The 26,263-nt window shown below is 39.4% G+C and overlaps 1 protein-coding gene across 8 annotated transcripts; it reads left to right on the forward strand.

The window, feature by feature from the left end:
* Positions 1 to 209: 209 nt before the first annotated feature.
* LOC147233525 (transmembrane protein 182-like) lies at positions 210 to 22,010 on the forward strand. Of its 8 annotated transcripts, none has more exons than XR_015106287.1 (11): positions 210 to 497; positions 1,215 to 1,302; positions 1,420 to 1,545; positions 1,616 to 1,753; positions 2,475 to 3,278; positions 4,293 to 4,414; positions 14,157 to 14,222; positions 14,304 to 14,473; positions 14,572 to 14,675; positions 19,713 to 19,797; positions 20,678 to 22,010. XR_015106287.1 is itself a non-coding variant. In XM_086148434.1 (5 exons), the coding sequence occupies exons 1-5, from the start codon at positions 351 to 353 to the stop codon at positions 2,756 to 2,758; spliced, it is 783 nt and encodes a 260-aa protein (XP_086004560.1). In that variant the 5' UTR covers positions 210 to 350; the 3' UTR covers positions 2,759 to 3,860. The 8 variants fall into 8 exon arrangements, 1 of the variants encoding a protein (XP_086004560.1); XR_015106286.1 differs by having other exon boundaries at positions 14,366 to 14,473; XR_015106288.1 differs by lacking the exons at positions 19,713 to 19,797; positions 20,678 to 22,010 and adding an exon at positions 15,500 to 15,616 and having other exon boundaries at positions 14,366 to 14,473.
* Positions 22,011 to 26,263: the final 4,253 nt, after the last annotated feature.

Raw genomic sequence — 26,263 nt, forward strand, 5'->3', positions numbered from 1 at the left:
TTCAATGCTGGCATTCCAATAAATGCCAAGGATGTATTTCTGTTGGTCATTCTGTTGCCGTTTCTCTCTTTTACACAATGATTGTGTTTATTTGAAAACATTAGGATGGCCCTGTTTTAAATGTAAAATCTATTCTTGACGTTGTTATTTTGGCGGGGAGAAGCTCCCTGTAACCGTATCCCTACGAAGTGACCACATGATGCCATCGTTTATTTCAGTACCACGAGGACAACATGTTGCTCAGACATTTGGATACACCAGCACTCCCAATGTGATTTTTCTTATGTTTTGAATATGAGCTCTGAAGCTTTTGAAAGGAGCAGGAATTGCTTTGGGAAGTTTGATTAGGTATGTCTCCCACAGAGAGGTTAAAGGTGCTTCTTTTTTTAGCATTGTTCTGCGGAGCTGTTGGGTTTCTGTCCATGCTGCTGTCCTGCGGGACAGAGTACTGGCTGCTAGCGGAAGAGACCTGCACTGGGGACAAAGACCAGAGACAGGTAAGAACCCAGGAGGAGGTACAAGATTTGATGCACTCTAACAACAGCTTTGAAAGCAGGCAACATTATTCCTTACACTTATCAGACCCTCAAAATGAAAGGGCTGCAGTCTGTAAACCCTGATTAACCATAAATTAGGATTAAAAAAAATCGTAAAGCATCTGGTCCGAAACAGCTGTGTCACTGTGTAAAATAATTATCTGGGTTACAAGAGGGAAAGAAAATTGAAATTGTATCACATACTTTGAAGTTCATTTTTTTGCCGAGTATATGGAAAATCCCATTGAAAAAAAAAAAAATACATGCAATAACGGGGTCGCCAAATCATAATGAGTCATTTTTCCTAGTGATTCCCTTGCACATTATAAAGTAATTTCATGCAAATTATATTTAATGATTGCTTGCTAATTTTAAAATCTTTTCTGGCTTTTAAACAAATAATCATATTTCCTCCCATTTTAGGTCATTGGTGACTCGTATGCCAAAAAACTAAACTCTGAAGCATCATTCAGACTTTACAACACAATTTGTTGGTGGTGGTGGTGGTGAATACTCAGTTACACACCTGTGCTGAAAGTCAAAACAACAATTTAAATGAAACCATTGAAGCAATGTGAATCAAAGCGGGGCTGGAATGAGACATACCTGCCAGCAGAGCAGAGCTGTTTGGCACAGAAAACAAGGCTCAGTATGATATGAAGTATTGTTTGACTCCAGGCTGCGAGGCTGTTCCATGAGGGTCTTTTCTGGCGTTGCTCCTTTTCGGCCTTCCCCCATGAATTCTCTATATGGAATTATTGGATCTGTAAGGACCTTTTGCCCCTATCTACCATCATACTTCAAAATCTTTCATGCACAGAGATTTAAGATTAAAAGACTATCTAATAGTTAATAAAAAAATAAAAAAAATGTTTCCTCTCAGCAAACCAACCAGCAGAAAAGGTGTGCCAGACTGCCTTCCTGTTCCCATTCCCCATTTATGAGCCAGCGCTGCCCTCGGCTTCACATCATTTTCCCGCAGAATCGTTTGAACATCCATCTGCCATCGGTTTGTATTCTAATATCCTACTTTTCATTTCTTTTATACATGAGAGTGCTCATCTTTCAACATCTCTCAGTATTCAGGACCTTCTGGAGCACCTTCCTCATCTCAGGTGTGGGGAGTATAGTTGTCGGAGGGTTCGCTTCCATCTGCGCCGGCCCCCTGACCAACCACAAACTCTACAAAGTGGGCGCAGCCCTTCAGCTATGTGGCGGTAAGCTCACTGATCAAACTGATGAGTTTTTCACCAAAAATGTTACAAAAACGATCTGTCATATTTTTTTCAATTCGATCAATGAAATAATTACCTGTAAATCATGTGCACCATCCCCAGTATAAAAATGGCAGCTGGGGTGCAAGAGTAGGGTCAAGGTCAGATCCCCATCCACTGGGCTATCCCATGAAATCAGACCAAGTGGGAGTATCTTTATTTACATTTCCACAGAGATCATTTGCAAATCCAAAGGAATCTGGCCAATACGTAAAGTTATGCTCAGATTATGGTCATTAGAAGCATGTATAACATTTATTTTAGTGATGAAATACATTGAGTCTATGTTATCAGTGCTAAAAATCAATCTGCTTTCATTCTCTGCAATTATACACCTGAGACACTATTAACTAATTCTGGGCAAAACTATTACCAGGTACCAGTTGATCAATAAGGGCACATTGACTGCAAGTCACTTTCATCTTGCTGAGAAGTGGTCATGAGGGACGGCAGCTCGTACTCATGTATCAGAGAGACACTTGAAACTAAATTGAAAATTCTCATTTGATGCTGCAAGCAAATATGAAATACTAATTATTCAAGCAATGTAAAAAAAAAAAAATCTCTATTGAACACCTTGAAAATAGCTTTCAGATATCTGATATTGACATATTGATGATGCCCAAATCATTTTTTCCTCTTTCTCTTGGTGTGTTTTTGCCAGGTTTTTGCCTGCTCGCCGTGCAGGTCATGTACTTGATATGGGTCCAGGTCCTGGACACTCTGGAGGAGTTCGCCCTCCACAGGCGAGTCTCCGGCTGCCCGGGCTACCACCTCACCATCCAGCACGGCCCGTCCTTCTACCTGGCTCCGGTGGCCGCCTTCTTCTGCTTGCTGGCTGGCCTGCTCTTCATCCTGGTGGGACGGGGGACATGCACTGCACAGACAGGGAAGAAAAACACAACCACAGAACACTCTGTTCCTGGAGCTTATGTCATAGTGCTGTGAGGAATCATGTTGGCAATGAAATCGGACACACATGAAAAGGCAACTTAGATGTGTGTGTTTGTGTGCCTTTGTGGCAGAAATGTTCCCCCCTGAACAAGGAAAATGTTTCATCTAATTCAAGTTTAATGAGACTGGAAGATCGCGTTGCCATTCTGGAAGGTGTCTTGAAAGAACTTTGAAATATGGCTCAAAAGTTAGTTACCAGTTTCACTGTTGCAGAAAATGAAAGCAAAGTTTACAGAGTCGCCCTTTAAAAAAAACGGGTTAAAAAAACATGGTGTCCCAGGCAGGATCAGCCAAAGTGCTCAATGTTCCGAGCTAGATGTCAGAGATCCAGTATCTCAGCACGTGTATGTTTACATGTAGAAATGCCAAAGGTTGTTTGTAATTTGAAATTCTGATTTATCCATCTCTTTTTGCTTTCATTTTTATTCTCTAGAAAATACATGCAAATTTAAATGAATGGTCAAAAGCCTATTATATCGTCGTGACTGTTTGAGAACAGCGTGAAAACTGATTTGTAAGTGTTGCCATTCATTCTTATGCATGTTACTTACAAAACTGTAGGAAAACATAATTTTGTTTTTGTGCAATTTTTTTTTTATCATCTTAACTTTAACTTTAACTTTTACTTTTACTTTTACTTTTAATTTTACGTGGCAAAAAGTGAATTAGGACTGGGTCTTTTCCTTTATTCAGCAGTATTAATTGCTAGTTATAACTATTAATATTATTATGATTATTATTTTAATATCAAAATAATTACTGTGATTTCATTATAATTTGTAGGTAATTTCATTTGAATTTTTAAGTAATTTCTTTGACTTCTTATTATTTGTCATTTTAGGTCGTTTAGCTCTTTTAGTTCTTACTGTTTTTCAGGCCATTTCTGCTCATTTTTCATTCTTCTTCATTGAGTTATTTGGCAAATTCCTCCTTCTTACAGAAATATCGATTCAGTTAATTCAGAGGAATGAAACAGCAAATAAAGAAAAACTGAAAAAAATGTCTGCACCCTCTTACACTTTGACACAACTGACCTGATTTGAATCAATTTTTCAGCTTCTTTATGACTATTGACAATAAACTGAAGCACACTGCACTATCAGTCAACTATTTTATTGGGAAATGTCTCATCTATTGAGGAAACAAGAACATAAAACACAGACAAAGACCATTTGATTGGACGGCGTTCAATCAAAATGCAAAGTGAAACAAAATGATCCTGATAACCTCTTCCATCAGCAAGGATAAATGAAATAATTAATTTTTGGGTGGTGATTAGAAATTGTTTTCTCATCTATGTAACAGATCCCATCGTGATTACTTCACTTCCTGCCATTATTATAATTGATATATCATTTTTGACTTAAGAGCTGAAAAGCAGGCCGGCCGGCTGTCGATGTGTGTGCTGAGTAGATTGAGTGTGACTGTCGCTGCCTGTCAGTCGGACATCAGGCTGAAGCAGTGAAATACCAGGTCAAAGACATGGAGATCATAATAAATTAAACTGTCATAATCCATTTTCTGACAGGAGCGCCACTTCGACTTGGTGTAAAACTCAAATATGACCACAAGAGGACAGTGTTGTCTCAGGATCTGCCCTGTCAGGACTTTCAAAGTTCTGGAGTTCACATCTGAGGAGGAGCGACATTTGTAAGTGATAATTAATTAAAGTTTCCTAACAAACAACGACCCCCCGCCCCACCACACACACACAGACACACACACATTTCAAGTTCTGTATATTTAACATGATATTGGATGAAGATGGGGGTCTTGGAGGCCTACAGTCACACCTTGATAATTGGAAAAGGCAAACAGAAAATGAGACCTTGAGATGATAACCGTGACAAAGGGGGGTTGGGGCAAGGTGGTGAAGGTTTTCAATATTCCTGTGATACTCCATCCTCTACTCTTCATCTCGAGTGTGAACTAGCTGAGTATAAATACAACCGAGCCTGTCAAATTTACTTTCCTGGCCCAACCAAGGCTCGAACATCAGTTTCTCTCTCTTTCTCAAATACACGTGACATAGGTTTTAAAGATTAAAGATTTTTTATTATTACAATTTAAATTATGTACATATATATATATATGCATATATATAATTATTATCATTATGTTAATCTCAAATTCCTATTGTCATTTATCAGAGGATTGTGAAAGAACTTCTTAGTTGTCAACTTTGGACACAAAAACACACACACACACTACACTTGGTAGTTATAGGAGTAGTGTGGTAGTAGTAGAGGGACATATATATATATACTGCTCAAAAAAAAAAAGAAGGAACAATTAAACAACACCATGGTTCTGTTTAAATTAAATGTCCCCTTAGGAAGCAACACTGATTCATTTTGACTTGTTTTTAAGGACATTACATCAAAGTTGGATCAGCCTGTTGTGGGTTTTTCCATTTTAAATTTGAGTGTGACTCCAAATCCAAACTTCTATGGGTTAATACATTTGATTTCCATTGATAATTTTTATGTGATTTTGTTGTCGGTACATTCAACTATGTAAAGAACAAAATATTTAATAAGAATATTTTATTCATTCCGATCTTGGATTTATTATTTTAGTGTTCTCTTTATATTTTTAGGAGTGTATATATACATACATATACATATATACATATATTTACAAATAAACACATGTATTTACAGCGCCACTCATTGAAGCAAATTGGTGTTCCCACTTTGGTCCACAGTTTAGAAGTTTGAAATAGGGAGTTTGAAATAGAAAAATCAAAATAGAAGATAATCAGTGATTTTTTTGACAATTTCATTCCTGGAAAATAGGACGGTGAAGCATATGGACTGGATCTTGCTCAGTTGTCCGCTGATCCTCCTCCTGTTGCTGTGGAGTCAATTTGATATCAACATTTGTGTATCCACATTCATCCGGAGAAAACTCTTATTTAAGGAATAACGGTTTTATTGACAGAGTGATAACCACTTTTTGTGTTGTGAGGAAATACACACATGGGTGAAAGCCAGCAAATAATTTAAGTTGTAGCTATACGTTTAAAGGAAGCTGAGCTGAACAGGGGTTATTGAGAATTATTGTTTGTAGTACATGATTAAGATATTTTTTTTTTCCAATAAAACCTCTGACATTTAATTTGTGCATACAATTAAATAAATCTCCATGTACGGCACAAAAACTAGACTAAAAAAGGAAAAGATTGTTTGACAGTGCCCTTGAAATTTGGCTAGAAAATCTTGTGTCTACCCAACATACAAAGTTTTATGAAGCAAGATTACATGAAAACAACCACCACTAAAAGCTGGATGCAACCTTGACCCAACTTTATCTTGAGATCCATGCACCTTCCCCTGCTGGCTCCTCACAGTGGTACACTCTGCTCCATCTCCACATCACCCAGAGGCCAACCCAGGGGGTGCAATTATTCAGACCTTTGCTCAGCCAAGTAGAAGAAATTAGCCTCTTCTCCCAAACCAAGACCTTCTAACCTGCACCAGGACCTCGGGCTGCCTCTCTGACTAGCATGACCCCCTGTGACTTCCCTCTCCAGACCTTGTGTTTTCCATACATATGAGCTGGCCGGAGCCACGCTCGGCTGCCACGCTGGCTGCTCGCCTGGTTGACGAAGTGGGGCCACAAGGCTCCGGGCTAAAAAAAAAAAAAAAAAAAAATTCAACACCCCCACATCTCGACAATCACCCTTCCTGGGAGGATGCAGGTGTCCTCGGGCTGACGGCATGCTTTTATAACACCTCAACTGGAGGATGGTGGGGTGTCATTTATTTGGCCTTACAAGCTGTATTAGATATTAAATTTCAAGATGGGTCCGAAGGTGATGTAACTTTAAGTCTTCATTTTAACATCCGGATAAATGGATTGTAAAAATAACAATAATGGAGCTATTATGAATTTATTTTATCTGCTTTGTAGGGGCTGAAAATAAAACCTTATTTTCTTGTCTTTTAACAAATTCTGCCCTTTTTACCGTCAACATCCCTGCACGCTTATGTTGTTATAGAGTGACAAATTCATTTAGTCGGAGCCTTTATCGAAAGTGACATTGAAGAATGTATACAACAGTAATGATCTTGTTCTTGTATCACAGGTGCCCATTACCACCTCAGTCTAGGTCAGCCACTGGCATGGGGTGTGTGGTCATAACCGCTGTGTTACATCCTGTTACACAGGACGTAGAACAATTTCCAGCAAAAGTTGTATTTGTTTTAGACCCCAATACTGGAACAGCTCCTGCAGCGCTGGGAATCTTTTCCATAACGTGATATATGAAGATAGAAATGGGTTCATGGTTTCATATTTGTGTCACTACAAACGGAATCACTGTATGCCCTTCTCCATGCCCTTAATGAGTACAAAACACTTTAAAAATTAAAAATTCATAACAATAGTAATGATAACAAGGCGGCACAGTGGTACAGTGGTTCTGCCCCACAGCAGAAGGACCTTGGTTTGATTCCCACTGGGGGCCTTTCTGTGCAGAGTTTGCATGGAGTGTCTGCATCGGTTTCCTCCGGGTTCTCTCATTTTCACCCACAGTCCAAGGTTTATTGAAAACAAAAGTGGAAAAATTGCCCAGATGTGTGAAGGAGAGAGTGAAAGGTTGTTTGTCTCTTTATGTGGACCTGCCATCGACTGGCAACTGGTTCAACTGGGCGAACGGTGCCTCTTGCCAAATGACAGATTGCTGTGCGTTTGGAGCGCACTGCTGGCCCCGGTAACCGGCAATCATTGAGGGCTTAAAAACCGAAACTTTGAGTTTTACCGGTTGCTGGGTCATTCGCTAATTTCCTTCAATATCAGCTCTCCCCATTCGCTCCTTTCCCTCATTGGTGTATGCCAGCGCCTCCCGCCTCTTCTTGCACTGCGTTCATCTGCCTGATCTACTTGTTCACATACCTGTTCTCCACTCCAAGTAAACCTGGTTTCAAACCCTATCTGTTTGGTGTGGAGTCTTGGGCGTGTGTGTGTGTGTGTGTGTGTGTGTGTGTGTGTGTGTGTGTGTGTGTGTGGCACCGCCTTCCAAACACCTGTGACCATAAATGCAGGATAAATTGTTAATAATGGATGGATAAAAATAAGAATAAATTCCCACCTGCAGTTTTAGGTTAAAGTTTGTCTCACACCAAAGTTTAGTCAACAGATTTGTATTTCTATGCAAGCCCAGAAAATGGCACAAACAAACAAAGCTAACATTAGCTGGCGGTTTTAGCAGCCCCGTCTTCCGTCCGCTCGGGTTTCGGGCGGTTGAAGTTTGCGTCTCGGAGAAGCGGCGCTTTTATTCATAGGAATGGAGCATTTTAACATTCTGCAGCTGCAGCTTTAATCCAAATCCAGTGGACCAGCAAGCTGGTCTGTGTGTGTCTTCCTTTTGAATGTGTGACATCAGAAGGTTTCAATTTGAGCCCTTAATTCTTCCTCATTTTATATTGTGAGTGAATATCCCTCTTAGAGCCTGTCTGCACTGTGCTCTCTCCTCCTCCCTGCATGTCTCCTCTTAGCCCCTCACGGTCCACTCTATCTCTGTTTTATGACAGAACCCTTACCTTGCGACTACAGATACCTGAGGGTCTTATCATGTGGACGGCTAAATGAAGCGCCGGGGAGAACGATGGTTTTTCTTTATCTGTGGCCTCTCCGCTCGGCAGGCCGCTATTTCATCAGGTCAATGCGCGTACGCTCCGAAGGGTAAACCGATTCTACCGAACCCGTCCGCAACCCGCCTCACCTGGGCCTCGTAGCCCTAACAGGATTACTCTCCCTTTTCTATTCTTCTGTCTTCTCCCTCCTCCCGTCCTCTCTTTCTCCCTCTCCCTCGCTTTCCCGGCCGTTTCCCAAAGAGAACGATCAACAGCGTGTACGAGAATAGAGAGGGGAAAGACAGTGAGAAAGATTAAATCCAAGTTTCTTTCATCCGTGAACGCTTTCATCTCTCTTTTTTTCAAACAGGGGGAATTATCAGCACTGCAACCGACACAGGCTTTTGACGAGGGCGATGGAGGAGGCAGTGGGTGGGGTGGAGGGTGGAATAAAGGAGTGGGAGATGAAGAGGTGGCAAGGGGTGGGGTGGGAAGTAAGGTGGTTGCTGATCCACTCCTCGCCCTAACATTGTCTGGGTTTATCTGCCAAAAGCCTCGCCCGCTCTTCTCCTTTCCTAAAAAGCATTTCGCATTGACTCACTCAACTTTATTTATCTCATTTTAATCATTAAAGTTATGGTGTTTGGCAAAATCATTCCTGTCTTTCTTATTTTTGGGTCACTCACAGGGAATTTGCTGCATATTTTCTTGCCGTTTTTTTTTCTTTCTCCCCCAAATCTAGTTTAGGAAATCTTTGAGTCACGTTGGTATTGACTATCCCTCAGGAACATAGACAAAAAAAGAAAAAAAAAAAATATATATATATTTTGAATGACGTTATTGGACAAATATTTTTGCCTCAGAATCTCAGTAATAATCCGATAAAAACAAATATATTTCAAGTCAGAATAAGGGAGCAAGATATAGGCCAAAGGACCACTGCAGGGTTGAAAAAATCCCAAACAAAACCTTTTTGGCAAAAAAAGGAACAGTGCTTATCCACCCTTCCAAAAATGTAACCAATACTAAATAGATGATTTTTTTTTTCCCCTTCCCTTCTGTGATACTTGGCATGAGGTCTAATCTCCACTGTTCTGAGTGTTTTTTCATTAAATTTGTGTCAGGACTAATTTCCAGGGGAATGAATACAGATGTCAGGATGCCATCGGATCTCATCGCAGGGCCTTTAATGAGATAACAAGCTTTAGTCAAAGAATTAGCGCTACTGGGGGAAAAAAAAAAAAAAAAAGAGAATGAGATTAGTTCAATGGGATGTGGATTGAGAGTGGAACGGGTCTTGGGTTGTTGAGAGAGCGAGAGACCAGAGTCATATCAGACCTGCCCTGCCAAATCACAAATCTATTTCTGACACTGGTATTAATTATCAAACTAAAGCTGCTGTTGCATATTGATTTATCAGGGTGCACACTTGTATTATCTCCCATTAAGCAGGAAAAAGGAAAGATTATATGGAGCCTTTTGGGGGCGTTTTATGGATCCTGTGAGACTGTTAAACCATGTAGCAGATTGCACAGCAACAAGGCGAGCTCCCTGTATTTTTGTGTGCCCTGATGTTGCATCCTATGTGGGCTCCGGTGCATCGTTAAGCTTTAAATTTGATTATTTTGCCAAATATTTTTTTCAATTAGTACCCCATTCATGGCCTTGAATGTTTTTCTAAAGCTCTCTGTGCGTAAACATCCATGTCACACAAGTGCAGACGGTTATATTTAAAGATCCGTGAGGCAACTGGCAGGTTCCACATGGCAATAAGCCACTACCTAAATATAGAGCCATCGTGTAAGCGAGCTCCAGCGTGTCTGCACACACTGCCAATAGTATGAGCCTTCGTCTCATTGTGGAGTCAGCAGCAAAACATTTGGGGTTTTCACCCAGGTCCCAGATGCACGGACCCCGTCCGTGTTGTTGTCCACCCTGTTGTGTCGATTCTCGAGCTTTTAATTGGATGAACCTCAGGTTAGGACGTGCCAAAATTTAGCCCGAGGCGTCGGTCCATCGCAGGCTCTCTCTGCGCCTGCTGATTAATTTTGATTTTAATTTGATAAAGGGCAAATTTTTTGGGGGTGTAAAGACAGAGTCAATTAAAAAGAAATTGGACCCTGAACTTTTACTTCTGACATACGGTACTTTGTATATGACAAATCCTCCAGACTCCCTTATACATCAGTATCATTTCAGCCATTATTGTGCTACAAAAAGGTGCAGTGGCTATTAAATTATAACAATGAAAATTAAATAATCCTGGAGCCGCGGGGTGCCCATTTCAAAGTCTTATGCTGAAACCCAAATTACCATTACTGTTTTCTTGGCTATTTTCTTATAGGTATCTTATATATCTTATAGGTAATTCATTGCTGAGTTACAAATTGTTTTGTTATTTTTATTTTGCTGATATCTTCCCCAATTCTAAGGATATTTTCTGAGGATATTTATTTATGTATTTATCTATTTCCAGTGAGGGACACAACTTTTGCCCTTTTGTCACGATTTTCTTACACATTCAGGGTTTTATCTCTTGTTTTGTCAAATGAAAGGTGGTTTGATGCAAATCCTGCAAAGGCTCTCTAAAACTGATATTATTATGCGTGGTATACTTTACAGCAAGATGCGATGTCTTTCGAACATTCTGACACCTCTGTTAAAAACAATTTAGTCCAAAATAACCCTTCGGAATTCAGGCATTTTTGTGCATTCTCTTGAGTAAATACACCTGACTAGTACTATCTATGGCCTGCTCAGAGCAAAGACACTGGTTGTCTCCACAGTTTCAATTCTATCTTGAAATAGTTTGTAACAATCCGGTTACTGTGACATTCAACATATTGTCACGCGCCGATCGACTTAATCGTTGGCGCGCTTTGCATAGTATGTAGATTAGATGGGAAAATGAATATACCAGTTTGTTCATCTTTTTCTTTGTTTTGGTTATTATATTATATATTGAGAATGATCAGTTTTCAGGCTGGGGTCCCTGTTGACCATTTACATTGTGCATCACGGAGCTCTTTTAATCAGAATGTTCAAGACTGACATTACCAGGTGAAACTATTATTAAATTGTATCTATGATTGAATTAGCATGCATCTATTCATGCACTTTCATCTTGAACAAGTGTTGTGTCCATTGCAATTAAATATATAGACACTCAGTGTGAGATATTTGCAAAAAAACAAACAAAAAACAACAGCGAGGCTGGAGTTTTTCCGTTTCAAGCACCTGGTGCGAACACCTCAAAATTCAAAACATGTTTCCAATGGGCATTGACGCATGCCGTAATAACACTATCATCCCAGAGGTGTGAATCAACATTACATCTACTGTCCGGCACGGTGATGAATCAATCTGCGTTGACCAATGTATTCCCCAAGAGAGGATCGAGGGATTTGTTTCACACCTCATCTCCAGTGATAACAAAAAAAAGGCAAATCTGACATGTAGCATGCAAAGCCCCGCTTGAGACTATAAAAAGAGGAGATAGATTACACAGGCACCTCAACCAGCGATGATGATATCCACGGACACACACTTTACAAATAATGAGACCTCCTCTGGTGTGACACCCATTTCACACATGGACAGCATCTGTGATTGGGAAACATATGTATGTACTGATGTATAATTATAAGCATTGAGTTCTTCTAAGTTTGTGGAAATGAGTTTGCACTGTGTGTATGATTGTGCGTGTGCGTGTGCGTGTGTGTTAGAAAGATAAAGTGAACACGACAGAGAACGTGTGACGGGAAAGGAGCATCAAGTTGAATATATTCAATCACCTCAGTAATTATACAGCGAGAACACAAGCTTCTGTCTGGCCGGAACCAGTCACAAATTTAAGAGATGTCATCGTTGATATCACCTTTACGCCATTTCCCGTTGGTGCAGGTGTTACACTTGTAGAGAAGCTAGAAAATTAATCATTTTGAGGGAGGCGTGAACGTAGACTAGCCGGGAGTGAGTTTGTGCAACTTTCGTCAGTCATCGAGATGAAGGAATGAGTGAAACAAAAGAGGAGGCGTCGATAAAAAAGACCTGAAAGATGAGCAAATTTTAAAGATTAAGTCGGATGGAGATCGGAAGAGAGGCAGAGATTGGAGAAGGGGGAGGGGCGGAGGTATTCAGAAAGGGAGGGAGTGTCTGAAGGCTGCGGTGGGGTGGGTTGGGGGCGAAATGAGACCAAATTTTCTCTGGCAATCTCAGTATTCCTGCTGCAGGTGCTGGGGCCATTTCACTAAAGCAGGGCCAGACGCGAATGTCATTAGTTCCTGAGCCCCAGGTGAATTTGCCACAGTTCCACATGATTAACCCAGATAATTGTGTGTTGATAGCAAGCATGGTCGATGGAATACAATTTTCAGGCCCAGATTCCTAAACAAACAGCTCAGCAGCAGCCACTGCGGTGTGCCATGGAGGTGGGACAACAGTGGCGGTGGCAGCGGCGACACTTGTGATGCAGACGACGTTCTCATACAGAGGTTTACAAAGGGGGGTGGAGTAGAGGGGGGCGGCCTTTGAGAAAAGATGTAAATAAAAGCCAGGTCAGCCATGGGTGGCGCTGAGAGATGTTGGAATCAGAATTGAATTCACCAGGTGTCACTTTCACCATCAAAACCATAGTCCCATATCATTTTAAACTCTACTGCAGGATATATTGAAAAAAGGATTTAAAGCCCACTCTAAAATACATACACTATATGTTGTCAACAATATATATTACAAAATCCTCCACAAGAGTCTGACTTTTCATATCTTTGCAAAATGGTATATTGGAATTTGGATATATACAGTAAATGTTATTTTCAGAGATCCCTGTCACAAGTCAACAATTCACCCCTGAGTATCACTCACTATCATTCCACTTCAAAAAATATGCAAGGAAATAATTTACATTTAACGTGTTATCAAGCATGTGATTTTGTATACTCTCGTGCGACGAATCAACTCACTCTATACACTGTAATGTTTCGAGGTTTACCGATCATTTACCTCCACCTGCAAAATATATGCACGATATATAGGAGAATATGAAGAGTTCATGATTGCATTCTATTCAGGTTAGTGCCAAAGACTAATTATTTAAGTCAAGTTTAAGAATTCTGGAGGAGTATAGTGTAAGCAAGCATTAGGGGGCATACTACCAATAACAGGTGAGAAAAATCAATGTGTATGTTAAGAATCTTATGATTGTACAATGCAGGCTAATTTCAAACTCAGGTGGGTCAGAACTAAAAAAAAAAAGTGCTGGGATGGTAAAAACAGCATCATAGTTTTATTGCTAAGCTACAGGCCAAGAATCAGTTTTTGACAAGTGGGGTATCAAAACAACGCCAGAGAAGTTTGTTGACGAGTTTGATGCGATCAGGGTTGCAGGGGTGCTGGAGACAATCCCTATCTTTATTAAATAAGTTTACAGAAAATTAAACTTTTGTGTTCCTCAAGTGACTGGAGTCAAGCGGAATTCACCGAATGCGATGATGGCATCTATCCCCCTGTCACTTACTATTCGCATAGATACAAATTATAAGGATTTATTGTCTGTAATTTGGTTAATTGAAGGGATATTCTTGTGTCCTCAGTGCTCAACATGAAAGAAATGTTGTCTTTTGACAGTTATTTTTTCATTATATGTTAAGGAGAGTAGTCACTTGATGAATTTGCCTCCAGGGTTAAATTTTACCTTCTAAATGAAAGTGAAACTTTAAAATCCTCAAAGCTGAAGAAAAGAATCCAACATTATTTTCATTTGCTTCTTTATTTGTTTTCCCATTTAATTCCTTTTTTTTTTTTTTTTTTAGTGCTGATAAAGCAGCACACAGGATCCCCAGTCACGTCCACCCCTCAGGTTCCCAACCTTATCAGAGGTAAAGGCAGAGCCTCTAAGTTGATGTTCAAATGTTGAATGCTGTCTGCACTCACATTGGAAATGTACTTTCACACCAAAGATGCTGAGCAAGCATGGGACCACGATTTCTGCTGCATTTTCTGCTGCTTCTGTGATTTATAGCCCGACACGCCGTTCTTCAGAATTCATCAGCGGGGTGAGAATTAGCCAGAGGTGAGAGACTAGCTGGATATGCTGAGTAAACACACTGAAGATACATACATCTGAGAGGTGAGGAAAACCCATAATCTCCGTGACGTTAACTCACAATATTGTTTTCATGTATGTCATAGTGTTGTGATGGACCTTCTCCGAAATCTGACTCGCAGGCTCACCAACTCTATGATCGGCGTCCGGCTGAGGTCGGAGGGATGCGGGTTCTATCTTTCCTGGTTTGGACAAATCCTTGCAATTTGTCAATTAGACAACTCAGGTGTGTGTCTTTATTTTTTTTCCAATTTTTAAGTAGATAAATAAAAGTGCAAGTGTTTGTGATATAACCTCTGCACATATATACTGTACATCTCAAGTATTTCAGACTAACAGGAGAGAGATTCAAAGTTCAATATAAAACATTAAAAGAGAAATTGTGGTGCTTTGAGATAGAAAATTGAGAAAAAAGCCTCGACTTATGTTGCTGAACCCTCTTTGCAAAGTAAAGCACGGTATGCCGGCAAGATGACTTATCACGAGATGAAGGAAAGGAATAGTTTTTTTATTAACAGCTCCGTCACATCACCGCTAAATACAGGAGCCTGCTTTCTTGTCTGGCATAAAATAAGGACAGCATCGGGAAAGAAAAAAGAAAAATTCAACCTGTTACATGCTGACAACACCTGTTTTACAGGAGTTGCACACCTTAATCTTGTTTTAAGGCACGCGCACGTTCAGCTGCAAGTCCCAGAAATGCAGCTCCGTAGCCTGCCAAGCGAATTTGTAAAACATCATCAAAGCAGAGGATAAGGAAAAAGAAACACTGGGGTTTGTGTTCCCACCAGCAGCGAGATAAAACAAGTCAGGTATGGAAGCAGGTATGGAGGGAAAGAAAGAGCAAGGAATCAAGAGAGAGAGAGACTTGCAAAGAGCACAGAAGAGAAACAAAAGCCAGCCAATCTCCCCGCTGCATTCTGGGAGTTGAACCTGGCAGGAGAAATTAGCAGCGTGTGCGCTAAGTGGAAGGGATAATCCTTCTCTGATGGAGAGGTGGAAGTGCAGTGCCATGTAGCAATGATCCCTCCTGTGTTCCTGTGATTTTAGTTTCATAGGTTTATTAAGAGGATGAAGCCTTCTTGTGTATGCAAGCCTCCGAGGCAAAAGGGTTGCAGTCACTCCGATGCCAAGACATTGTTGAGTTTCCGACACCTGCCATGATAATGACTGCGGATCGAGACAAGGCCTCCCCTTTTCTCAAGAGGTCTCTACAGGTCTATTCTGATTGTGGTTCTTGACTGTGGGACTTGATGTTCACTTTTGACTATGTCCAGTTATTCTGACTTTAAGATCTTGGGGTACCCTTCAATTTAAAAGGCGTGTAACTTAGAATAGTAGAAGCAGGCCAGACCTAGACCCGACTAAAACAGAAATTAAAAAAAAATAAATAAATTCGTGTTTTTGATCGCATTTTGGTTTGTCACTTTTTTACACATTCCCGATGTCCTCAAATCATCACATTGATTTTTTTTCTAGCTTATTACTAATTATGAATTACACAGCTTTTGTATCATTCATTTTTTATCCTGACTTAACTCACTCGCAAAAATCCGCACTTTCTGAAAATACATTTCTGTGAGAGAGAAATGAATTATCTCATATTGTTGCGGGGGTGCCGAAGGAAGGTAGAATTTAGAATTAATCATTTTTGCGTCTTGTGTCCAAAGAAGCCTTTAACAGTCTGGTGTAACCGATGAATTTAAATTGCCTGGCATCTGTAAACAAAAGCTTGCTAGTTTTGGTTAGAATCAAGTCCCAACATTTTAACAATGGCCAGATCCTACTTTCGAATTATGTTTCTTGGGTAATTGTTCCTTCTCCTTAATTTGTCATTTATTAAATACATTTTATCTTTTTAATTAAGAAATTACTCATCTGACCTTCTAGGTTTTGGTGCTGAATATGCATTGCCTGTTTTTTCCCGTTACGGAATTTACTACCATAGTAATTACATGGCAAAAGTCAGGTCTTTTATCACTTTCAGATTCCGACACGGCCGCAATGTTTAGAATAAACACATGACTTTGACACAAGACATCAACCTTTCCTTCTGTTCGGTTTGAAAAGATTTGGCTTGGAAAAGCCTTGACCTTGACCTGATCTGACACGTCTGGGACGGTTAGGAATGCTGACCTTCGTAATGTTGTTGAAATGGAGCCGTAAGATGCCAGTATCTGCCTGAGCCTTCTCAAGTTGATCCAGTAGCTGATAGTGTTGTAATTTTATGCCTTTATTCCATTACATTTATAAGGAATGCCTCAAGTATTAAAGCCCACAAATAAATGTCAAGAGACTTTCAACCCTCTTTTCTCGATTTGATTTCAATTTTGCTGAAAGTGATTGTATGACTGATTATTTACTGATATGATATATGACTTTAAAACATTTAGAGTTATTTTATATATCTATTATAAGTATTTCACTTAAGTCTTTGACAGGTATGTAATGCATGCAGATGACAGATGATGGGAACTGAGACAAACTTTTCTCAGTGGAACAGTAGACAAGTACATCTTTAATAGTTATTGCAAAAAAATAACATCTCATCAATTCGAGATCATTACATGTCACCTGGGGTCGGTACATCGATGCATCGGAGTGCTGATTTCAAATTTCGTCTTCTTCCATAATCATCACTGTGATATGGAATCATGGAAAGTTGCCAGTTCAAGCAAAAAATAATAAGAATCAATGCAACAAAAGAAACAAAAACGAATGAATATGCAAAGCACCAATTTTGATTTTAATGTCAAAACTGCTAAGCATAAGATCGACCTCATTATGCACTGTAAAGCAATTTCACTTTCGTAAAGTTTCCTGTACAGTGTACGAGATATGGCGATCCAGTGTATAAATCATATGACAAGAGTAATGTACTAATGAAAAAAGAATGCGGTGATTGGCAAAGGCAATCTATTTAAACCAAAAGAGCGTATCAAATGCATAAATATGTTTACACACATTATTTGCGTTCTGCGTCCCAGGGTGTAAAGTCATCCTGGTGCCCATCTGTCCATGTCTGCTCCTACGAGCCGCAAGATCTGCTCTGTACTTTTTCCAAAGTTTATGAATGTGATTATCTGGCAAAACAGCACTACGGGTCTGTGGAAATCACGTTGAAATGACAAATGACAATGAAAATTGTGTCTGTCTCCCTTTTAAGTTGAAATACATATGCATGCGCAGAATGTCTCTTGCCTCTTTGTTGCCTTTTAGATGGAAACACATTTTAGTTTGAATGCGAGGACGCAAACATTGTTCCGCTCATGTGAAATGGTGAATGGGAAAAATTAAGGATTATTTATGAAATGTGACCATAATGTTAAGAAACATAAACACACACAAGCACGCACACGCAGACAAACAATTCAGAAATGTGGTTAATAGTTATCCTTTGCCAAGTTTTATTGAGGTTTGTTGTGCTCGGGTCAATAAGACCCTGTTGATATTTGGAACGCATCCAGAGGCGGGTCCAGGGATTCTTCAATATTTTATTTCTTTTCATTTTTAATAGTGCGAGGGTAGGATTTGACATCACATTACACCAATATGATGTTGTGTTGCTGAGCAGAAGCCTTGGTTGATATCAAATAATAATATACTATTGTTACATGATGTTCAGTAAAACCAGTTTGGACAAGTTTGGATTATTCCACATAACAGTTTTTTTAACTTGCCTGTTGGCATGACTGACTGTGAGACTTCAGGATCACAAGCCTTCCATCTCAATGTCCTGCTTTATTTTATATTGGAAATCTGTGCACGTTGATCCCACCACGACATACCGGCAGGAGGTGCCGTCTCAAGGAGTTTGTGCAGGAAAAGGCGTAGGAGTCATATTCTAATCATTATCTGTGATGTCACTGGAAATTCTACAAAATGCCGCAAAATATTACATTAACCTTTAAAAAAAAGGAAATATAGCAAAAAATTGCAACAGAAAACCAGCAATGTGTTTTGGAATAAATCATTTGGCAATTTTGTATATCATATAGATTGAAACAGTTTTACCATTTTATTTTCATTAATTTTTCAGGTGATTTTTCAATTAAACTTTGACAGAAGAAATGATATCACAAATGTAACATTTAGATAAGAAGATGAGATATTGAACATGCGTTCATATGTATCAATTAGATTGGTAACAGGAACTTAACTTTAGATTTTCAGAGCCATTTTTGACTCAAGATCTGTCTCTCAGTTGCAGCTTTCTGAATTTACTGTGTTTTAATGAGGTCAACTGAATTTGAATAAGGCAACTAAATTTTAAATCAACACTTTGGGTTTCAAACCGCTCTTCACAATCACATTCGCAGATGTTAAAAAAAAACAACAAATTCTAATAATGTAATTTAAATCATTGTGTTTCAATTTCAGTCTGTTTTTTCTGCGTGTATGTGACCTAGTTTATGGAGATCATAATAAGTTTGTTTTCCTTTTCGGTGCAGCATGGCTCAAATGTTAGGATCGGTCAACCTGGAACTGAACTTTCAGCAAGAGACTGAACTCCCAACTCTCTCCCTGCTTGCCGCTCACAGTTCGTGCACGATGGGTTAAATGCAGAAGACAAGTTTCGCTGATGTTGTGCTGTATGAATAACTGATTATGACTAAATATGGGTCTTTCTTCTCTTCCTTCAGAAGTACATTCTGCAGGAAGAGTCACCTGACCTTTGGAGGCGGAGAAACACACTCAGTCCTAAGGGATTCACTCTGAGAGAGCAATGTTGTGATGTTATTTACCCACTTTTTCCTCTTTCAAAGCGACATCCCCGAAGTAGCCGTGACATCCAGGGACCTGTTTGAGACTCCAGATCTTTGCCAGGCAGCCGATAGGGCCCTGCAATTCATTCTTTTTTTTTTCCCGCTTTCGCACTTTTTTCATTTTTCAAAGCACATACTCAGCAATGAACATCCCCAGGTTAACAAGCACCTCATCGATTCTTTCAGGACAAGGAGCGATAAGAGAACAAACAGGTTGAGAGGCAAGAGAGGGGGATGGTGGTGAAAAGGGAGTGATGGAAAAAATGAGGGGCTGGAAGAACCAATTCAGTCTGCTCCACTCTGTTTCAGAAAGTAAAAGGTCTTCAGTTTGTTCTACTTGTAAATCGCCTTCAGAAGGATCGTCAATGAAACACCTTATTATGTGTTAAATGTCAGGGCTGTATCATTAACAGGCTGCTCACTTGTATGACTGAACAATGATTCGCTGGGCTGGAACTGTGACACTGAAGTGTGGCGTTTGTGTCATATTATCACAGTGCCTCTGAGGTGCCGCCACGCTGCCTCTTAATGATGTCATGTTCGTCTGACCGGGCTTTGAAATAGAGAAGAAGATTTGGGATTGTACGTAAACAAAAGAAACAATTCGTATCAAATCCCGTGCATGTTTGGGTCAACTAACCCACCAGCCATGAAATCAGTCAACTATAATAATAATAATAATAATCAACAACAACAACAACAACAACAACAACAACAATAATAATAACAATAACAATAATAATGATAATAATAATAATTACAGCAGCAACAGCAGCGACAACAACAACAACAACAACAGCAATTAATAATAATGATCATAATAATGCTAATAATGCTAACAATGCTAATAATGCTAATAATGCTAATAATAATAATAATAATAATAATACTAATGACAATAATAATGATAATAATAACAACAATAATAATAATAATAATAATAATAATAATAACAATAATAATAATAATAATAACACAACTGATTTACGTATTAAATTAGTGAATACATAGCATAGTAGATCAGGGTTTTGGCAACAAGGCCACGGTGAAAATTAAATTAGTACAAACCATGGAAGAACTACTGTAAATAAAGCTTTCTGCACACCACACCGCACCGATAGTTGGCAGAAGACACAATATTATACCCAAGGATTGCTATCTGTACTTAAACCCTTTCTAGATATTAAATGAAGACAACCCCCTTCAGAACAAGGCTTGTCCCTGATCGTTGTCTCACGAGCTGTCAAGTGAGGTGGGCCGCTTGTTGTTAGGACGGCGACGGGAGGGACGAGGACGAGGGCCAATTCTTCGTAGTGTCAGCGATAAAAATCCATCTGATTGAAATTGCAGGCCATTATGATATGAGAAGTAGAGAGCTGGAGAGGTGGGTGGGTGGGTGGTGATGGTGAGCTGGGGGGGTGGCTTCACAATTGCTGAGGTGCTCCTTCCTTTTCATTTTCAGATGAAAGCAAATTACGCGGTGTGGCAAGAAGACGGGATGGTGTGCAGCGTGCAGGAAACAGCAAGCCGGGGTTGCTAATTGGGGTATGTGATTACACAGGGCTGTAGTTAGAGGGAATTAAGCAACAAAACACTGCAGCAAAGCTCATCATGGGGAAGTTAAAGGAGCTGGTGACAATGCCGGTATCCTCCACAGACTTGCTCAGTTACCAGTTTCAACACACACTGATCAGAGAAAAAGGTTTTCTTAATATCTTATTTTAAAACTTGTGTGTATTTATGTCAAATCTAATGTCATATTCCAAGTCATCTATTTTTCCCCCTTGAATATAGTTGGTATTGCAACTTTGCTTGTGAAATTCTTCAGTCAAGACAAATTATTTTAGTTGCAATTTTCTTGTGCTTAAAAAAAAAAAGGTAGTTGTTGAAACAGTTGTTGTAGACATGCAGATAAAAAACTTGTGCTATTTTGTTAATTAGAAAAGATTGTTTTGAACCTACCTTTCAGGTCAGGTTACCTAAAAAGGAAAGCAAAATAGTTTGGACTGTTACTTGTACTGATCAGCCTGGTTGTGTGTGGGCCAATTTTAGATTTTAGAATTACATCTTGATATTTACAAACATAATTACTGTAATCCTCAGAAGGTTGACCCTGGTAATCTTTGCTTTTGCCAGATGTGGTAATACAAAATATGTTAAATTCAAAACATTAATAGTACACATTTACAGAAAGTTTTTTTTGTTCATAATTATTTGTGATTAAATCATGATACGTGAATATTTCCTTCCTGCCTGCCTCCAGCTGGATTTAAATACTTTTTATGATACTTAGTAATGACATCAACTGTCCGTACTGGGATTCTGATTAAAACGTCTCTGTTATTGTACTATCGCACCGTACTAATGTTGTATTTCATTTCGGACAAGCGCTCTTTTGTTTTTCTCCCGGTTTTCAACTGAGGGTCTGTATCTTCGTACTTGAGACTTTATTATGTCGTGTTTTGTTTTCCTTCCTGTGTTGTGCGTTTCAGCTCTTTTTTTTTTTTTTTGCTTTGCTACATTGCTTTGTCTAATCAACTCTTTACAAGCGTCCGCTCCTTCCGCCGGTTTCTGTTTGTCTCATTAGTCCAGTCACAGCCCTGCAGTTCATTTCGGTCTCAGATACTGTTGATTCTCGCCTGCACAGCTGGATGGGCCTGTTGCATTGTTAGCAAGTTTTTTTTTTGGGGGTTTTATTTTGTTTTGTTGGTTCGAATAAATCAGTGCTTTGCCCATCTGCCTTGAAATCTTTGTAACTTCAAGAAAAGACAATCTACTCCCTCTGTTTCAAACAACACCCGGACAATTAAAACCGGTTTTAACGTATTCTCCTCCAGTACTGTCTGACAAGTCATATCAGACTGATCAGCCGTTAAACTACCGAAGAGCAGGGTTAAACATTTTCCATTTTTCTGACACTTGTCATCGCTCTACGGCTGGTATTTCTTCCTCTGTAAAATCACCAACCTTACACTTAGAAGACATTTCTCTCCGCTTTGAACCCCATCAAAGGGAGCATTTGTACTTTATACGGTGAAATGAGCCATAAGAAACGATGACCTACAGTGCGAACCCTCTCTATATGAGCGCTATCGATGACACCTCGACGACCTGCACTCTAAATTCCCCAACATTATCTCCGTGCTAGATGGTCTTTATTGATCAGAATGTTATTCAAAGTGTCTCCCAGCCTCTTCATGTATACACTTCCCCTTTTATGTGGAGGAACAAAAGGAGCGGACATGAAAAGACATTGGAAAGGTGAGTTAAGGGCCATTACCGCTACGCTACAAAACCAAAGGGGGTATTCGACTGGTTGTCACTGGTTATAAGCACCAAATACTGCCAACATGGTATTTATGAGGCTGAAGAGAAGATGATGTGACAAGAGAAGATGTTGTGACAAGAGGAATGTTTTTTATTTTTTTTATCTCTTTCTCGTTCGTGTTCTTTACCGTCACTCAACTGTAGTCGATACAGATCAACGGTGAAAGGAAGTGATCCGATAATCCGACGTATTCGTGCTTTGAGTTTTCATGGACAGGATATTTATGGTAAACTTTGCATAACCTCTAGCAACCAAAGAGTAAATAAATATACATGGGTAATCAATATTAATCTGAGTTTACTGCTTCATTTTCTTGGGCTTGGAAACAATTGAAAAAGAAGATTCATTTTTGCGTCTCAGCTCTATATGACCAAATGCTGTGATCATGTCGGTATTCACAGTCAGAATCTTTAAAATCCATTCCTGACAATTTCTCCACTACTAGCCCCTTGCAATGAATTTGAAAATACACATTGAGCTAAAATGTTGCTTTTTAAAATGATTATTCTTGTTATTGTTGTTATTTTTAGCAGTAGTAGTAGTTGTTGTTGTAATGGAAGCAGTATTTTATTTATTGATTGATTTTCTTTTTTCATTTATAACATCAAATGGTGGCTATGTCATTGACTATAATTCCCAAAGAGCCCAAACACATCTATATTTATATTTTAAATTGACAAAGCTAGCCGACCTGCAGAAACGCTAATATAGTTACAGATATATGTGGCAGCTTTGAGTCTTAGGTAGCAAAATTGTTAATAAGAGTCAGTCACGCAGTCAGTTCACTACCGGTTTGGACGTTTGCGGCAAATATTATCCCCTTGTCTGGAATAAGAAGATCAGCCCATTTACAACAGGAGTGGAACGATTGCAAACACTGGAAAACCGAATTCCTCTTGAATATAGGCTGAGTTTTTCCTGGTAAATACATTTTTCAGGAAGATTCAGTATGAAACATTTATTTAATATCAATACTGTCTCCACACCAGCGTCAAGTAAGGTGGAACATAACTAAAAAACAAAAGCAATGTGATGCAATAAAAGCAGCTCTTAAAGCGGATCCGACAAGTTTGTCGGTTCTCTAACATCCTTCTATGTATCTTTATTGTTGCCGCTCCCTGTTTTGATTCTGTTGGGATGTAGTTGCGACAAACAGATTCCAGCCTGAAATATTTATTTCGGATCTAAGGTTGGACACAGAATGGAGGATGCAAATGTCACTTACATATACAGTCAGTGATTTATTTTATGTTGGTATCAAATAATGCTGAAGTACACTGCTAACAGTAAAATCTGCTGGAACTCTTCTCATTGTCTCTTATTCCTCCTGAATAACCTTCAATATTTTTTGTGAATTTTAAATCCCCTTTCTGTTCCAGTGTCCCGGCCTTCTCTTCATCATGTTCATGTTTCAGAAGTGAGATATACACACAAAAATGACCATGCGTTTAATTATCTGAGTCATTATCAGTCCGATAAAATCTGCGTAGAGGTGTGTGAGTTAATTAATTGATTACATGAGTTTATTTCAAAAGGGGACAATGCAATTTCATAAAACATATGAATAAAACGAGTAAAAAAAGACAGAATTAGCCAAAGAGGCTATTTTTTTCATCTGTCGTCCCCCGGCCATGATGTCAAAATGGCAATAAAATGGACAAAGACATACATTGTTGGACACAACAGCAACACAAATAAAATATAATATTTACAAAACATACAGTGAGCGGTGGTCAAATGGATGATGAGAGAGGGCAGGCTTTAGTGCGTGCATGTAAATGTGTTCACCAGCCATTCTCGCCAATGTTTCTGAAATGTTTTGTAAAAATGATAGTTGTTTAATTGTGTTTGTTACACAGTTCCACGCTCTCACAGAGTTATCAACTCCTGAAGAGGAAAGCCAATGCTGAAGTTTTAAAAACCGCAGTTGAGTTCAATCTCGTTTTATATTATTCCGAAATTTCTTATCGTCTCCACCCTTCGCCCCCCCGTACATGTGATATCCTATGATCTTTGCATGAAAATGAATTTCCACCATTACAGTGCTCCAAGTGTCCGGTTCCCGCTCATCCCCCGGTTGTGAAGCTGACCCGGCGTCTCCGTTTCCCCATGAGGCCCGTCGCGTCCGGCGAGCGTCCTCAACCAACCGCGCTGACCTCTTGATTCAAAGCCATGCGGGTAAGAGAAGTACCTCACATCAAAGCGTCGCCGTTCTCCCGAATAAACCTGTGTGTTGTCGTCTTTGAACCTCCCCCGCGCTAATCTGCGTAACAAAGCTTCAATTAGTTGGCATCAGAACACTGGGCAACCCAGAAGGAGGCACTTTGCCCCTCCTTCCATCTCTGTCGTCGCGGGCCTTCTTCTTCACAGATACTATTGTTTTTTGCGGAATTATTATTATTGCCTAGTGAGCTGCTGTTATTGTTAATCAATCTTTACCACCCACAAGGTGATGGAGATGAGAGCAAACACGGGCGGATTGGATCGAATGTATTATAGGTGTTGCAGGATGTAATGACAGATGTTTGAGACGAGCGGCATTTTGTCGCTCCGGTTTTAGATAAACTTTAAAAAAACAAGAAAATCACCCTTTAGCAGAAGTAGCTCCTCTGGAGAAGTCGGAAGATGACATTTTGCAGTGGGTTTAATATTTAGCCTCGAGGAGAGAGCACAGCCACGAAGGAATTACTGAAAAACATTAAAAGACATAAGGAATCAGTCAAACATATTGTCTTTAACATACTACTCTTACACTAGTGTGATCTTTAACTTTTAAAATTTCTCAAGAGAAAAATTCAGTCCAGTTTAATTTCGTTTTTAATTTTGTCTGATTTTTTCTTATCGGAACAGGGTGCGCTGGTTTTTATTAAAAAAAAAAAGTTAAGTACCGTCTTTTAATTTCGATTAAAAGTGATTATGAATGGACCCAGCAGGAAACAGCCCATCTGCTTTGGGTGTCGTGGGTACAGTGGCCACTGGATGTCGCTCTAAGACATGATAAAAATGTTGTCCAGTTTTGCAAAAGCGTCGTCTCCGGAATTGTGTTATGGGAACACTTATTCTCAAATATTGGTGCAAAATCATAATCCATAACAATTCGATAGTTAGAGAAAAAAAAAGGCGCTTTATATTGGTAGATTTCATATTGTTCATTTGATTTCCAACAAAATTGCCACGTATTATTGGATGAAAGTGCAGAGCCTTTAATTTCCCTTTTCTGCTGAGTTTATAGAAAGTTTTCTGCTTTATTTGAGAATAACTCGAGTTTTTTTTTTTTTTAACTCGTACTTGATTAGTTGGAGTTTCAAGAGCAGTTTTTGTTGTTTACGCTTAGATGATTGCTCTTAAAATAGAACTTAAATAGGACCTCAAACAATTCCCTCAATGCCTAATAATTGCATTTTAGAGCTGTTTTCAATGCAACATACTGCCTTGATTTAAGACAAAATAGCCATGTTGGTCATTCTGCAAGGCTCTGTAACAAATGGCTATAAAACCAGATGCCTTTATTATCCATTTTTCACTCCACAGTGAGCCATCTCTCCTCAACAGATTGCCATTCAACCTAATTTATGCAGGGTAACCTTTTGTAAAATGTCCATATGCTTGATATGCCTCCCTTCACACAGGCGTGTGCTAAGCAGCTCACTGTAAACACAGATGGACTAAACTGCTGCAGAAATTGAGGTGAACATCTGTATGGAAGGGATCTAATGTACC

The sequence above is a fragment of the Fistularia commersonii genome, chromosome 6 (assembly GCF_037954325.1).
Source record: "Fistularia commersonii isolate RoL2024-O1a breed Wild chromosome 6, RoL_Fcom_v1.0, whole genome shotgun sequence".
NCBI classification, from domain to species: Eukaryota; Metazoa; Chordata; class Actinopteri; order Syngnathiformes; family Fistulariidae; genus Fistularia; species Fistularia commersonii.